The sequence below is a fragment of the Phasianus colchicus genome, chromosome 1, assembly GCF_987193195.1.
Source record: "Phasianus colchicus chromosome 1, bPhaCol1.hap1.1, whole genome shotgun sequence".
Taxonomy (NCBI): Eukaryota; Metazoa; Chordata; class Aves; order Galliformes; family Phasianidae; genus Phasianus; species Phasianus colchicus.
Genome location: NC_143436.1, coordinates 112,762,148 through 112,778,471, shown reverse-complemented (window position 1 = coordinate 112,778,471; position 16,324 = coordinate 112,762,148). Strand labels below are relative to the sequence as shown.

The 16,324-nt window shown below is 41.6% G+C and overlaps 1 protein-coding gene across 3 annotated transcripts in view; it reads right to left on the bottom strand.

Moving 5' to 3' along the window:
• The window catches only part of EFHC2 (EF-hand domain containing 2), a 63,140-nt gene extending 50,031 nt beyond the window's left edge, over positions 1 to 13,109 (bottom strand). Inside the window, exons 1-3 of one of the 3 annotated variants that reach the window (XM_031594603.2) lie at positions 13,006 to 13,109; positions 4,631 to 4,819; positions 1,079 to 1,229 (exon numbers count right to left, since the gene is read on the bottom strand). In XM_031594603.2, coding sequence (XP_031450463.1) covers positions 1,079 to 1,229; positions 4,631 to 4,762 — 283 coding nt within the window. In that variant the 5' untranslated portion in view covers positions 4,763 to 4,819; positions 13,006 to 13,109. Of the gene's footprint in view, positions 1 to 1,078; positions 1,230 to 4,630; positions 4,820 to 11,445; positions 11,618 to 13,005 lie in introns of those variants that run through there. The other 2 variants (XM_031594602.2, XM_090123473.1) reach the window with 2 other exon arrangements.
• Positions 13,110 to 16,324: the final 3,215 nt, after the last annotated feature.

Below are 16,324 nucleotides of genomic sequence, written 5' to 3'. Positions count from 1 at the left end.
AGGTTCCTCTGAATTCAAAATCAGTTCCTGCTGAACAGCCAGCAAAATTTCTGGCAAGAACTATTCAACACAGGAAAAGCAGGATTCTTAGAGTACTACTCTAAGATAAGATTCCCAGGCAATTTTATCCCAGATATAACAAAAATGAAACACTTAACACTTTTAAATGGTATCCTATTCTGTAGACAAATAAATTGATAGCATCTGATCATCCTGGAAAAGAATATCACAGTTAAAGAGATAATTAAAAAAAAAAAAAAACAAACCTAAATTGCTGTGCAAAGGTCCACCAGAACGTATAAACTATCTTCTGGGACTAGGAGGTGCAAGCATCCCAAAATACTCATCCCAAGACATCCTGCTTATCTGGACTACATCTTCTGCAATTTCTTTTTTTAAATTTTGGCAGTGACCTATAAACATCAAGAAGCAGCAGCTGCACTCCCCTTCTGCAATAGGATGTTGACTGCCAGATCACATTTTCTTAATGTAAACCAAGTTCATTAATACTCCAGTAAATCAGCTTTACTAAACCTTTCTCCACAAGTCCTCAGGCTGGCCCAAATGTAGTGATATGACTCTGAGGAAAGGCAGCTTAGAAGTGTCACGGAAAAACTACTCAGCCAAGGGTATTTTAATCATAACCAACAGCCAGAGGCACAAAAGGTGCTCTCCTTCAGTAAATGCAAAGATATCTGCAGCTTCTAATAAACAATAAGAAAGCTTCAGTTAGAGAATTTATTATCATAGGAAGGAACCGGGACCAGGAATGGAAATCCAGAATGCAAATTGCTTTTCCAGAAGTGATACAAAACCAAAAAAAGACCAAGAATCGCATTAAAGAAAAAATGTACGTGTGCGTATATGAATGGATTCTGCTTTACTAAACCCACATCTTCAAAAAGTAAGGCAATAGAAAAGTCCACATTGTGATTCATAATAAGATGATTACAGCTATTCATTCACTGTCCATTTAAGTATTAAGAATTCATGTCATGTATTCCTTAAAACAGACCAAGACTTCACTGAAAGTATTTACACTTTCAGGAAAAAATAAAACGCTATTAAAAATACATACCTTGAATTATGCCACTATTTTTCACTTGGGGTTCAACCACTTGAATTGTATCATCTTCAAGGTAGAAGTATATTTTACAATGTCTTATTCTATATAGTTCTTGATTTTTATCGGGCACTTCTTCCTCAAAATAGGCATCAAAAGACAATACCTATTAAAAACAATAAATACATATAAAGTCTTCAATGCTTTTGCATAATGCATCAATAAAATAAACTTCTGCACATTATAAGCTAATTAAATGTATGGATTTTGGGAGATAGATATATTTTTCAGAAATGCAAGAATGGAAATCCACATTAAATCACATAAATTTAATATTCTTTGGTTGGCATTTTTATTATCACAACATCTAAGCAGAGATGGAACTACGCAGTAAAGAAATAAATCAAGTATAAAACTATCAGCAGGCTGCTTGAAAATTCTTCCAAACAAAGCATTTTTGATGGCACAATGAGCTACCTAAGTCATGAAGAAACTTTTAGACTTCTATTCAACGAATTCCTGGAAAATAATGACAGTAATGGCTTTACCATTGAGGTAAGTAAAAAGGAGAGTCCTTTTCAAGCAGGTCTTGCAAACTCTCTAATGAGTGGTATGGAAGACCATGAGAAAAATTATATTTTTTCAGGAGACACTTAGAACTCTGCAAAACTTACCTGATTCTGCAATTCAGCAAGAAGGCAAATCTCAGAGAGCACACCTACTGGCCTCTCTGTGGTCTCTTGGGAGAGAAATAATGCAAGAAAAAAACCTTCACAGGTGAAGTATTCAGTGGTTTACTCCAATGGTGTTAATGTCAGGAGATCCCAGATCAAACTTCGCAAACCATTTTTATACTTCTTGGTATCATCCATGCTCTTTAATCACCAAGACCATGTTTAAGGCAATATTCAAGAAATATCTATTTTGTAGTGTAGTATGTACCAGGATGCTTGCTGTGGTAAGAGTGTGCAAGATAGCATTACTAAAACCTAGGTTTCCACCATCAGCACCACCAACCAAATATGTGGGTCACATCAGTGCTAATTCATAATTCATTTTTGTAATGATTAATAAATTCAACAACCTTCATTCTTGGTTCATTAGACAAAATGACACAGTGGAAAAACTTAGTTGTTCCATTTCAGTGAGCATCTGGCAGACCTGGGCTTAAAAATATTTGAAACCCATATATCTGAGAATCCTGAGGGCTCAGCCAACATGGAGTTGAACTTCACCCCTTGCCCAGCTGGTGATAAGCAATGCAACCCCAGGATGCATGTACTCTTTTCTCCCTGTTCTGCTAGTCTCACTAGCATAAGAATGTCTGACAAGCATATTGTTCAACAGTGCTATTTGATTATTAACTGTTTTTAATTCTGTCAGTGGATATTTCTGAGAACAGTCTTCTCACGAGTCACCAGCTAGGTGAAATGGTCTATTTGCATAGATTTTCAAACAGAGTTGAGTATTAAATAGACTGCAATTATTCCTTTTACTAAGCATGTCCTGGTCTACTTCACCAGATGACTCTGTGGAAACTCTTCTGCAACTTCATTCACTTTATACCTTTCTTTATGAGCATGCTAGTGTACGACCGATACATACTCAGCAGCCAACTGCAGTTTTGCAGATTGAAACTTAATTCAGAAAGGGTGAAGTGGGAAAGAAACATAAAAGATGATGACTTATTTTACATTTTAAAACAAACTTACTTTTAAAAATAGTCAAAATTCAACATTTCCTAACTTATGTGTCATCACATAACATCACATACTGTACACTGCTGTGTACAGTAGCCCCTTTTTTAGAAATTAGAAGTTGGGCATGAAAATTGAACGTAACAAATATTGAACAAACTCTGTGGCATATTGCAAAGTTGGCATGAGGTTTCCCTAGAGCCTGTAGTAGTCAAATTATAAGCATCTTTTCAAGCCCAGGAAGCCTTGTGTATGTATTTAATCACAGAAGGAATTAAATTTACATCTGCTTCCTATTAGGCATATGAAGTTACAAAAACTACTTCTTAACCTACTTAATATGAAATATTATGCCCATCCTTCCTCCAACAAACTGGTACTGCTGAAAGCTGGAAAGAAAAATGGGTAAGAAAGCAGTACATTTAAAAACATAAACACCTGTTCATTTTTCATGGAGTCCACTTGGCTGCATCACAAACTGCAGCACTGGCAGGCATGATGCCATTTCAAGTTCTTACCTGGGAAGGTTAAATTAGTTGGATAGTACTCTTTAACTGTCTATAATAAAAATTAAAAAAAAAGACATGAGCCTTTCAGAGTCTAATTCCAAACCCGTAAACTCCTGTCCTGCATTGATTGCCCTGCGTAGGAATACACTGATGAGACAAGGAGAGTAGCCAGCTAACTCATTTCACCAACAGGTCCCCTTGCCTTCTACCTAACTCATTTATTTCATAAACTTGGGTCCAACTCCTGCTAACAGGTATGTCCCCAAGAAACCAATGCACACTTTCATATCAAAAAAGGGGTGCAGATAGAGCATGTGCAGGACCAGCCAAGGCCTTAACACTTAGGCACATTATACCAATTCACATTTGAGCACACTGGTGAAAAGCAAGTGAGAAATACTAGGGACTTCAGAGGCAGTGTGTATCTATCTATTCAAGCTTTACATTTTCTTGCAGTAGTTCTGGTCTACCAAAGAGACAATAGGCAATTATACTGAAATTATCTGTGTGGCTTTTACTTTAAAACAAAAATTATGTCATTCTTCTCAGTGTTTAAATATCCTAATAATTTTGTCATGCAACATTTCTGCAATTTGCTGAATGATTTCTTTTTCTGGATCATTTTCCTTCTCTGATTATAGGCTTATTGCTTTAGAAATAAACCATCACCAAGTAGCATTTAATATAAATTTTAAAAAGGAAAGTAATGACAGCGTGCTTGATAATGCATATCATCCTAGATAACAGTTATTTGATAACTCTCTAGCTTTAAAGGTGTCATTACACTCCTACAAAATAAATAAGTATATATATATATATTAATTTTAAATTCCAGCATCTGTAACCGACACTATTTATTTCCCTACATGTGAACAAAGTCAACAGGACTTTGAGCAAACAAACAAGACTAGATAAGGGAATTCTAATCCTACAGAACTGCACTGTGGTTAGTGGTCATGCAGATTTTCTCCTGGACTGAGGCCTTTCTACATTCCTTTAACTACGCATTTCCTTGTTTGATCATTTGAAAAACAAAGAAATGGAAAAGAGGAACGTTGTTGCAAATCAATTATTTGCTGTCACTATTTTAAATAGATATATATTAACTACCCCCTTATTTTTATGATGTCCTGTAGGAGACGTATCCCAATACAGAAGTACTTGTGTATATTGCTGTAAAACATACGTTTACCTTAATTATACAGTATATCAATATTATGGAAAAACAGAAGTTGCCACCCTTTTTATCTAGGAACATTTCTCCACACAAAAATTAATCTTCTTAAGTATTTGACTGAATTTCACATCTGTCATATTGTATCTGTTCCTAAAAAAACATACAGATACTGATTTCCACATACCTGTTTGTCAAATGCTATCCAGGCAGGAGCACCACATCCGAGCTCTGCAGGAAACACACTGGATTTAGGTTTCAGCTTCTGTCCAGGTAATGGCTCACCTCCTATTCCAGGTTTATCTTCTGCAAGCAGCATAGCAACATTATTGCAGTAGCCCCAGTGCTGCGATTTGTGAAACTTTTCTTTCCCTAACTGTGAAAAGTTTGGAAGAAAAGAGAGGAAACGACATTTTAATGTGTGGTTTTAAATTCATAAGAATTACCTAGCTAGGCAAGGGCGATAAATCACATAGTTTTTCTATAAGTACCTTTAATACTATCTGAAAACCTATAACAACTTAAGTGCTGCCTGTGAAGTGACATTATTTCAGTAGTCAATTTTCTGTCTTACGGATCAAAATGGAAAGGCATTCTGGTAATATAGCCAGGCTGAGAAATAGGATGATACCAGCTGTTGTCCCCCCCTTTTCTTCCCTGCAATAAGGACTATGGAATAAGGAAGCAAGTCACCCATGAGAACAATGCAAAAGGTAGAGGGGGAAAACCTTCCTCTATAGAACTCCACAGGTCAAATGGAAACACTTCAGGAATACCCAGAAAACAGTCTGCTGTCATAACTTATGTTAAAGACCTTATTTACATTTACATTGCAGAGTGCAAAATACATAATCCTGAATACACTTCGATTTTGGGAATCTGGAGCTGAATCAAAAGACAGAAAATTTATTCTATCCAGGCTTATTTCAAAAGACAACCTTTGTAGCAACTTTTTTAAAAACGTTATTATTGTATTTCAGGCAGTTACAGATGGAGTCCTTAAAAACAACCAACTGCAAAGAAAGGCATCCTGCCTGCTCCCATTTCTTGACTAATACTGGAGTCTGTCTTGAAGTGATGCAGAAAAGTCTCCAGTGAGCATCAGTCCTGCCTGCGGGAATGCTCCTTCCAGTGGGCAAGCTGCTCTACTGGCCTGTTCCCTCACACAGAGGCAGCTACCCCACACAGATCAGACAAACGGGAAGAGCAAACATAGGAGACAGCATCACAAACCCTTCCTCCCGTGAGCGGCAATATTGACCCATTAGCTCCTCTTACTCTGCTCCCTTCCTCATTTCTTCAAATCCTTGAAATGCTTTGGAACTGCTGAGTTGTGCCCCCAACCCTCAGCCTGAGGGACCATGAGGAAAGCTGAGGAACTGATGCTAGGGAAGAGCACAGGAAGGACCTGGGCAATGGGAAGGCTGGACAGCATATTTCTCCAAGCTCCACTGGAGCAGATATGTCAGTAATGTAGCAGAGGGACAGAACTGCCTCTCCCATTGCATTTGGAAGGTTTGGGTTGGATATTAGGAATAATTTTTTCTCAGCAAGAGCAGTGAGGCAGTGGCACAGACTGCCTAGGGAGGTGGTGGAGTCATCACCCCTGGAGGTGTTCAAGAACCATGTGGATGTGGCACTGAGGGACGTGGGCAGTGGGCATGGTGTGATGGGCTGCTGGTTGGACAGGATTGTCTTTGGTTGGAATCATTAAGGTTGGAATCATTAAGGTTGGAAAAGATTGAAGACTGAGCAACAGTAATTAGAGCACACACATTTAAACCAGTACTCCCCAAAAAGGTGTAGACAACACTGCATTACCATCATGAATAAAAATTGGCCAAGAGAAATGCTGTTCATCATGGCAACGTTTGAGTGCTCCAGAATAATATAATACACATTCAATATTCTGGGAAGAGTAAAAGCAGTGGAGCAGCAAAATCTGAAAGGGGCTGACTAGTTATTTTATTCTGCCAATATGAAATTGAGTGAGGAATCTGAAAGGCAGCTAACCTTTGGCTCATAACATTCACTGCTCATATATACAAACTAGTGCACGCTGAAGGTGAAAATCTCAACGGTGCTCTAAGCTCAATGACACAGGAAGGAGAGCTGCCCCTCAGCTCAACGAACAGCTCAATCCCTACCTTAGTTTAGATTTTGCTTATAATGCAAGGGCAGTGGTATGCAAAAAACCCACATTACTCATTGTTTTTACAACTGATTATTTTTAATGCCATAAAAATCAATGGCCGTACCCTGCTTAGGTTAACAAAGGCTGGGCTAAGCAGCACCCTTCAAAGCAGATGCTGCAAGGTGAGACGGGGCTCCCATACTGATAGCAGGAATGAATGAGAGTATGGATACGTTTCCCCAAAGGAAGTACCTAAAAGGCAAGCAGTGTTTTGAATAAAGGTGAGTAGAAAGGGCACATGGCATGTAGCATATGGTAAAGGACACAAGAAGAGGACAAAAAGTTCTTCAAGAACAAGGGTTCTTGAATTATTTAAGGACTAAAAGAGAAAATCGATACAAGGAAATATTTATTGTGTAACAAAGTTAGCCTATGGGTCTCCCTGCCACGCAACATTGCTCAAGCCAAGAATTTAACAAGATTAAAAGAAGAGCTGCATATTTGCAGGAAAGATGCCCAAAACAAAATATTTAATATCAGCACCTTTTTTTTTTTACTGTATTTATTTTTGAGCTGTGATATTAAATGTCATGCTTCTGTGCACAGTGCGAGCACTGACATATAGGCATTAAGAGAAGACCTTCCCTTGGTCATCCCACCCTTCCCTGAAGCCCACAGCACTGTCTTTGCAAGTGAGGACAATGGCCGGGGAGCACTGGCTGGGTCTGCCACTCACTCCCCAGGAGATTTCCAATAGGGATGGTTTTCTCTCTCTTTTTTGGACACTAGCAAGCTGCCCTTTCTTGTTCTGTTCCCTTTTTTCTTATTACTTTTGCTCCCTGGTAAGCTGATAAAAAGCTGGGGAGAAGACAGAATGGGAGGAAGATTTCTACATTTATTAGGTCTAATGTGGAATAGCTAGAGTCAAGCTGAGTTTTAAAAAGGAAATTTGTGAGCAAAAACATCTGATTTACACTGAAAGCTCCATACACCAGCACATCCATTTTGACACAGCAAGTACTTCTTCTCTGCCTATTACCAAAGCATGAGTAAGGGAGAAAAGCAGTTTTTAAAGCACAATAAGGGTGGCAGCTATCCTGAGCAAAGGAAAGTCCCTTAATGTCCTCAAAGCTTCTTCAAAAAGCATTTTCTGTCCTTCCTTTAGGGGGCTTTGGTGAGTTACAGCATGAGAAATTGTTTGTCAAGGAAATCCATGTTTGCTCCTGGTGGAAATTTTCTTAGGGCTGAAATCACAACAGAGTTCAAGATTTGATTTGAAAAATAAGTGGCCCAACAGCTGTAATTCTATTAAGAATCTTTTGTGGAGTTCCTGTAGCTTTTTAGGGCTTGACAGAAAGATCATTTTAGATCAATAATCACAGTACTACTTATAAGCTCCTCTGAAAATCACCAAAGTCTCCTCTAGAAACATGAGCAGGTTTTAAGCAAAAGGCTATTCTCTTTAAGCAAAAGAGTAATTATAATGGAAGATTGCAAAAGAGAAAAATGACACTTGAGAAACTTCAGCTAACGAACCCAGACAGCATCCAGCCGAAAATAGTGACAGAACATCACATTACATCCACAGCAGTATTAAGTGACTTCTAAAAGAAATCTGCGACAGTGCAGGGAAAGAGCTTTACTGTGTCAGCTGTGCTAATGCAGGCTGTAGATCTGCTGAACAAAGCTGACCATTTTCTGTGCGGTAAGCCTGAAATAAATACTGGGGATACATTCAGTAATGACAAATGTGAAGGTTGGGATTCTCTGAAGCTTTGTGGACTCACCAACTGGGGTGCACTGCTCTGTGCTCTCAGCATCTTGCTCTTTAATACTCTGGTACAGTCACAGCAGGAAGAACTTTTCAGCTGAACCAAACACAAGTAAAAATTTGTCACCACAGCCACTGTCCCAGGGGCCATGTCTTGTTAAGCAAATGCCACGGGGATTTAGGGCAAAAGCCACTGGCAGCACTGTGTTACTCTTCCCCGTGTTCATTTTTAATTGCAGTCCTGGCTCAAATACTGTACTGGGATGAACAGTGACATTTCTAAACTACTTCGGACTGCTGATATGGTGTCCTAGTTGTTTCAGCTAAAGAATGGAAATACAAGTAAATGCTGCATGCTATGCCACTGAAATCCATGCAGCCTCCTGCCCTCTTGAAAGCACAGGTTGCCAGTGAACAGAAATGAGGTAAGTAGCACCAGTTCTCACAACACTTACAAGTAGAGTCTCTCACAAAGCAAGCACTCATTTCATAGAATCATAGAATGGCCTGGGTTGAAAAGGACCTCAAAGATCATCTAGTTCCAACTCCCCTGCTATGTGCAGGGTCGCCAACCACCAGACCAGGCTGCCCAGAGCCACATCCAGCCTGGCCTTGAATGCCTCCAGGGATGGGGCATCCACAACCTCCTTGGGCAACCTGTTCCAGTGTGTCACCACCCTCTGTGTGAAAAACTTCCTCCTAATATCTAACCTAAATCCCCTGTCTCAGTTTAAAACCATTTCCTACTGAAAAGCCACATTTCAGCCACAGGTATTATCCCCATTCACCTTCAGAGATTTCAGTATGCTTAGGGATGAATGGTGTTGTAAAAGGAGGATTGACCTAAGGCTTTGTTTCCAGCTGCAGTGGTGCCCCTTTAACATGTCCCAGAAGGTGATGCACCACCAAAGCCTGGAGCAGAATGACAAGTTTGGTCTTACTGCCAGAGCTGGGACAGCCTGAGAGGAGACAACAGTCCAGTATAAAGGAAGGAAAAAATGCAGTCCTGATGAAAGAAAGATTTAGACTGGGGGCTGTGAGCAGACAGACCTGGGGAGTGAGGCAACAAACAGTGGAAGGGGCTCAGGAATGAAGGCTGGAGCCTGGAGCAGGGGAAGGCACAGCATAAAAAGCTTGGAAAGCACTCTGACAAGGAAAACAAATGTCCATTTTGACACCAATGATTACAGAGCAGCAGAAAATAGTTGAACTGTCCAGAGACAGCAATGGTAGCACAAGTGAGGGCAATTCCATGCTACTGCAATAAACAAGGACGAGAGGGAATTTGCTCTATGCCAGTCGAGTTTGCAGCAGAAATGGATACTCTCAAGCATGTACTTTTATCCCCCAAGATCTATAAAGTCACTGTCTGAATCTCCAAGAAATTGGAATTGGAAAGAACTCTCTCTCTGAGGAGGATTCCAAACCTCAGGCACAGAAATGCACTGGTCAGAGAGAACTCACTTAATCCAGCTCACAGGAATAGTCCTTTCCATCAGCTGCTGATACAAGGCAAAAACAGAGCCTGCTATCAGAAGGTGCCTTTCACAGCAGGAGGTGGATCAGTAACACTAGCAGAGAAAGTCAAAGCATGACTGCACTGTCATCAGAAACATTCCTGCCACAGCCCAGACTCCAAGCACACTCACACTCTTGCAGTAACAGAGCAAAACTATTGCATGCAATGTTTCTGTCACGTGAAGCGTTAAACATGGGTACTGAGGTATGTGATTTTTTTTGTGTTGGCACATATGTAACTTGTATTGGCAAAGCTGAAAACCTCTCTATTGCACAATTTTCATACCAGCCAAGATTTGCAGGTAGAAGACACAGTAGTGTTTGGTCTTTCTTTGGCTATTATATGTTGGTTTTGGTGACAGGAACACAGCTAGTATGTATTTACAAAAATAAATGACCACGTTCCTTAACTCAACAGGGTGGTGCACCACAGGTGATCCCCATGCCCCGCCAGGCAGGGTAAGGCCATTCCCCACTGCTGTCAGGGCAGGGGAAACCAGCCCTCATATGCATGGCACCTTCAGCCCCGCTCTTCTCTTAGAGCTGAGGAAATGCTGTGTTATGTTACCATAGGAACCATTCCAGCTATTTTGAAAGTGTCTATCACCTTGGTGTATTACCCTCTACTCTAATTAGCTGCAATGCCCAAGCAGTTAGGTTTTGTCTCAGTTAAACAGAACCACAGCGGCAGCATTGCTCTGGGGCATGAATTGGAAAGAGGTACCAGTCAGTTACAGTTAAGGGGAAAAACAATAAAACAGACATCACACAGGGGCTGCTGCCTTTTTGCAGCACCAAGCCTCACAGTCTGTGGCCTTCAGCAGCAAAGAGAAGATGCACGCAGCTTGAGATGAAGCTTTTCTGCTCGCAGGCAGGAGAGGAAGCAAGCATTCTTGGTAGAGCTGTCAGAGAGTAATAATAATTGTAGAGGAGCTGTGCTGCAAGAGCCAGTGACCCTTAGACACAAAGATACAAGCGCTGCGTAAGGATTTCTTAATTCCCCTTTGCCAGCAGCAATTCCCTGCTGCCCTGGAGTTATTGGTGTTGTAACCACCTTAAAGCCCTGGTTGGAGCTCAGCCTCCTCATTAAGTACATCCAAATGGATATGTGTACCTCTTCCACCTTTTGAGGGCCTCTATATGCAGCAGGTATAGCATTGAAGACAGAGAACAGAGGATTGCAGCAGTAGCTTGAACAGTGATAAGAACAGGAGTGGAATTAATACCCTTAATTATAAACCAAGGACTGACAGCAGCAGCAGTTCCCTATCCCCTGCTCATCCCTCTTCAGGAAATGCTTTGCCTCTACTGTTTCTGTGTGATAAGAAACACTGTGGTCACAGTACCAGCAGCAAAATGTTACCTTATCAATGTATCTATGGCAGTCATTTTTTAAATTTTTTTTTCCTCCTTTAAATGTGTTCTTCTTGGCCTCTCATTTGTGGAAGTGTACAAAATGAAGTTAAATTGAATAGCCAACAGCTATGAAGAGATCAAATGCTTTTCAAGCAGGGCCAGTTATCATTATTAAACCCACTAAACTAAGGGCTGTACAAAAAGTGCAATTAGGAGTTCTCACCACAGCGTAACTATGGCATCACAACACCGTCTTGTGGTGATTTTAACTTGGTTTCTCATCTGTAGTTCTCATTACACGTATATGCACTGTATGCACTCAGCACGACATGTTCACTATTTTCTGTATGTTAACTCTCCTCAACCACGTGTAGTCAAACACTGGGTCTTCTCCAGAGCCAGCTGCAGTAGGGCTCTAAAGACAGCTCTATCACACCCCAAAAACAATAATCTCCATCAACTGATTTCAAATGAAAACTAGAGAACAATTAGTTCCTGCATAACAATTCGTTATTCTATCTCCATCTAGCAGATAGGAATGGTGCACACCTATTTCACTGCTTCTGATGTGCCCACTTAGCAGCTATCTGAAGTGGTACATACACAACCAACTCTTTACAATACAAATTTGAATTCAGAAAACAGCGTTCACCACCAACCCTTTTCTCCTTTCCCTTCTAAAACAATGGTACCAGCCTGCTGATCATGGGGAAGAAGTCACATGGAATATCCTTGCTGCTTCTAAGAGGTCCTGCAAGAGGTGATGTGTTGGCAGGTACCCACACAATGCTCACATACCAATGAGGCTGGGGAGCCCACATATTTCTACACAGTTTCATTCTCCTTATATGACTAGGTAGTCATTCTCCTCATATACCTAGGTAGCTACACTTGCTTTTACCTGTCCTTGCTCGTTAGAGAGAGATTTTCCACTGGGCTGCACTTCATGCAGGCAGATTTATTGCTCATAGAGTGGGCTCCCAGATATGCTAACAGCACGGAGCAATCTCATCTTAAGAGGTGCTGAGGCTCATGGTATTGTTAGTATTAGTGCATGCATCTTAACAAACGATTTGGAAACTCTCCCTCCCTACACTTTCTGTACTACCCCTCATAGGAGGAACTAGGCTCAGGAGCCAGCCAAGCGCCCAGCAGTTGGGCTGCAGAAACCAGGGCTTTGCTGGTTAGAATCCTTAGAGTTGGAAGGAACCTTTAAAGGCCACCTAGCCCAACTCCCCTGCAATGAACAGGAACACCACAGCTACACCAGGTTGCCCAGGGCCTGATCCAGCCTCAAAAGTCTGCAGAGATGGGGCATCCACCACATCTCTAGGCAACCTGTTCCAGTGTGCCACTACCCTCACTATAAAAGAGGGTTCTTTATATCCAACCTAAATCTACCCTGTTTGAGCTTGAAACCATTTCCCTTGTTCCATCACCACAGACCCTGCTAAAGAGCCTGTCCCTTCTCCTTTAGTTCACGGCGTGAAAACCAGATTCCCCTCCAGATATTTCACACCTATTAAGAAAGCCCGTACTGCTGCGCCTGCTTCTTAAAGGCAACACCTCCAGTGCCGTTCCCAAATCCTTCCTTCCTTCCCACATCACTTCACGGCACGGTACTCAGCAAATTATCCCTGCAGGCAGCGATGCGCTCAGCTTCGCAACGCCCTCTCCTCGCCCCCTGCCGACAGCCCTGCCGACAGCCTTAAGCTCATCTTTTCCCCGCTCTGGCCCACGGGCAACGAGGCTAGAGGGAAAGGAAGGGACGTCCCGTCTGTACCACTCACGTTCCGGCCGACGGAGAAGCCGGGCAGCAGCGGCAGGGCCATGACCGGACCGCCAACGCCAGCCCGGCCCGCTGCGCTGCGGGGCCGTTGCCTGGAGACCGGCGAGTGACGTCACAGAGGGGGCGGGGCGAAGAACGGCGGAGCCGAGTGGGACCGAGTGGGACCGAGTGAGGCCGAGCGGAGCCGAGCGCAGCCGATCGCGGCGCCCCCCTAGGGCGTTACCTTTTAACGCTTTTCGTTTCGCCACGTTTTTACACAGCGCGTTTTACTTTGTTGCCCTGGATGGCATATGAGGGAGGAGCGAGGGGAGAAGATTTTATATCTTTATGGGTTTTTTTTTGGTTTGGTTTAGTTTGGTTGTTTTTTTTTTCTTCTTTTTTGCATTTCGATGCACCGTGAGGGTGGAACTGGGTCAGTGGGTTTGCACGTCCCGGTTTCCCAGCGCCGTATTTATGCGCCCGCGTTTGCATGTGGTGCGGGAAGGTAACGCTTCCCATGTATTTAAATTGGAAATAAAAGGAGCCGTCGTTTTAATCACATTCGTTTCATGTGGTGGGCGGCATTAGGCTCGGATTTAAATTTCAAACGGAAGATAGAGAGAGTGAGTTTCTCACGGGTGGCTCTGGGAGGAGGGGTTGTGCCTTTCTGTGATGGAACTCACATTTTCCTTGTTAATGAGGGAAGATGCCCTCCAGATCGCTTCCACGGCCCATTCCAGAGGGCAGCAGCCACGCTACGCTGTGTTCCTCCATTTTACATAGGGATCTTCGTCAGTGCTTTGCTTTTATTAGGACTTTTCTTACAGCGGGGAAAAAAAAAAAAAAAAAAAAAAAGGTTATGGGTAAAATATCTGGAACCCCAGTATTTAAATTCTGTTATCTATTCCTCTGTATCAATGGGGCTGTGCTTGAATGGCCTCATGTCTTTATTCTCTTAGATAGAGCGGATCTCCCCTGCTGTATTTCATACTCTGCGATGCATCAGACCACGAAATTCCCATCACACATCATCTCTCCTCCCTAAAACAGAGATCTCATTGAATGGCAATGGATCTAGCCTAAATGAGACAAGGAAGCACTCCCCGTACAGCTCCCATAGAACACTTCTGTGGCATTCACTGTCAGAACTGTTATTATCGTGGAATTATAGAACCATAGAATCATTAAGGTTGGAAAAGACCACTAAGATCATCTAGTCCAACCTCCAACCCATCACCACCGTGCCAACTAACCCACATGCCTCAGCATTATTTCATCAAAATGTTCTCATTTCAAAAACTCAGGACATCGTGGAAAATGCTCCATTTTTAATTGCTTCCAGAAGTTTCAAAAGGGAAAGAAGGAGGAGGAAGTTCTGCAAATCTGAAAGGGTTACTGCCAGGCATGCAAAACTTTGCTGAATGTCAGCTCTACAGCACTGCCTGTTGTTCTTTGTGTGTGCATGTGATCCCCTACTCTGCCTGTAATAAGCCTTTATGTCTGACAAACATTGTGCAGGAGACAGCTGGTGTACTCATAAAGCATACCTTTCAGTTTTCACAGCTTTCATTAGAGAAGATCTACAGAAAGGGCATCCAAGGCATTTTAGAACACTTATGTGTCGATATGTCCTTCTGAAATGATTGAACCAGCTGCTTTGTACCAAATTCCCATAAGTCCGGTGCAACTAGTGGCACAATTTCTCTTCTGGAATGGTAACCAGTGAAGAATTAGTGTCTCTTTCATGTCTTTTTTTTTTTCTCTGGAAAATTTCATTTTCCTCTTCAGTTCTTGTGGCCCATTACAAAATGGGGCAATTGATATGTAATAGTGCAGTACTTTCAGTATCAGTAATGTGTCACTTCAAGTCCTCAGGTAGCACAGGCAGAGACTACATGTGAAAAATGTGCAAAGGAAACAGCAGCACAGGAGGGCTAGTGAAATGTATGGCATCAGCAAAGAGTACAATCCATTGCCAACAGAAAATCCAGTGAAGCCTTTCTGACCTTCGGGTCAAATCTGCTTGCACAGGATTACCTTCAGCCTCATCCCATAAAGAAGCTGCAGGGAGCGGTGGGGAAAGGAAGCAAGCATCTTCCCAGAACACTGAAAGCACAATTGCAGTGTGATGTTTTCTGCCAGTCTTCAATCTGTCAGTCTTTTTGCTTTCAAATCTGGAAAAAAAAAATAAAAGAAAGAAAAAAAAAAAGAAGAAGAAGAAAAAAAAAGAAGTGTATTATACCTAGAACAGAGTTGTTTTTTTCCTACATTACCTTCTCTTTGGGTTTCCTCTCACATGTTTATCTTTTTGTGCTTCTTGCTGTATTCACTCAAGAATACAGACTGAGTGAAAACAAATTAATTTTAATGCCTTTTCTGGGAAAAATAAAAGTACTACAGGAAAACCATTTTTGAAAAATGCTTTTTATTAAATGAAGATTGTTAATGACAACAAAGGCAAGCAGCAGGCAGTAGTAAATTAACTATGTTCTGACTGTACTCTAAGGATAATAGTGGTGTATGCACATAAGACAGCATTAGTTGTACTGTTCAAGGGAGAAAGAAAGTAGGACGGAAGCAAAAGCTGGGGAAAACATGGGAACTGTACTCGTGATAAAAAGACAGAGATTCTGATTTTGTTGGGACTGAGTTTTACTAGTAATCCTGAAATTAGTAAGCATATTGTAATATGAGCAAACCAAAGTTTTCCAGAAAAGGCCTCATTTTTTTATATTGCTTTAAATCTGACAAAATAGCATTGACTCCAGGGTCCTTCTGGGTGGAAGACTACATCCAACCTGTGCATTTCATCCCTTTCTCTGTCTCTTTTGCAAAGCTTTCAGAGAACTGGAACCTCTGTTCCAGTCATGTATTGAATGGAGCTGTGTTCAGCACTTTGTTTTCCAGCCTAGGATCATATAATATTTCGGAATCTGATTCCTGATGTATTCTGTTTTCTGTCTGTGCTCACAAGAGGAAGCAGACAGACATCATTCAGGGGTGTGAGAGGGATGCCTTGCTTTTACAGAACTTGTGTCAGTTCAGAATTCACCAGGAACATATGACTTAAATCTGCATAACTTGATGTCACTTCACTGCAAAGATATGTCTGTGTTTCAGTCATACACACTACTTCATCCTGCTTCTGGGAGTGGTTTCATAGGCCATGTTAAGGCTAGGATGTCCAAAATTAGATTGCTCCCAGACTGCCTGGTTTAAAGTGAATTATGGCTCTATGTGGATCACCATACAAGTACACTAAGAACTACCACATACACTTAGTCAACAAAAACTAAAAATGAAGAATTATTGCTTATGTGTGCTGACTTCCTTA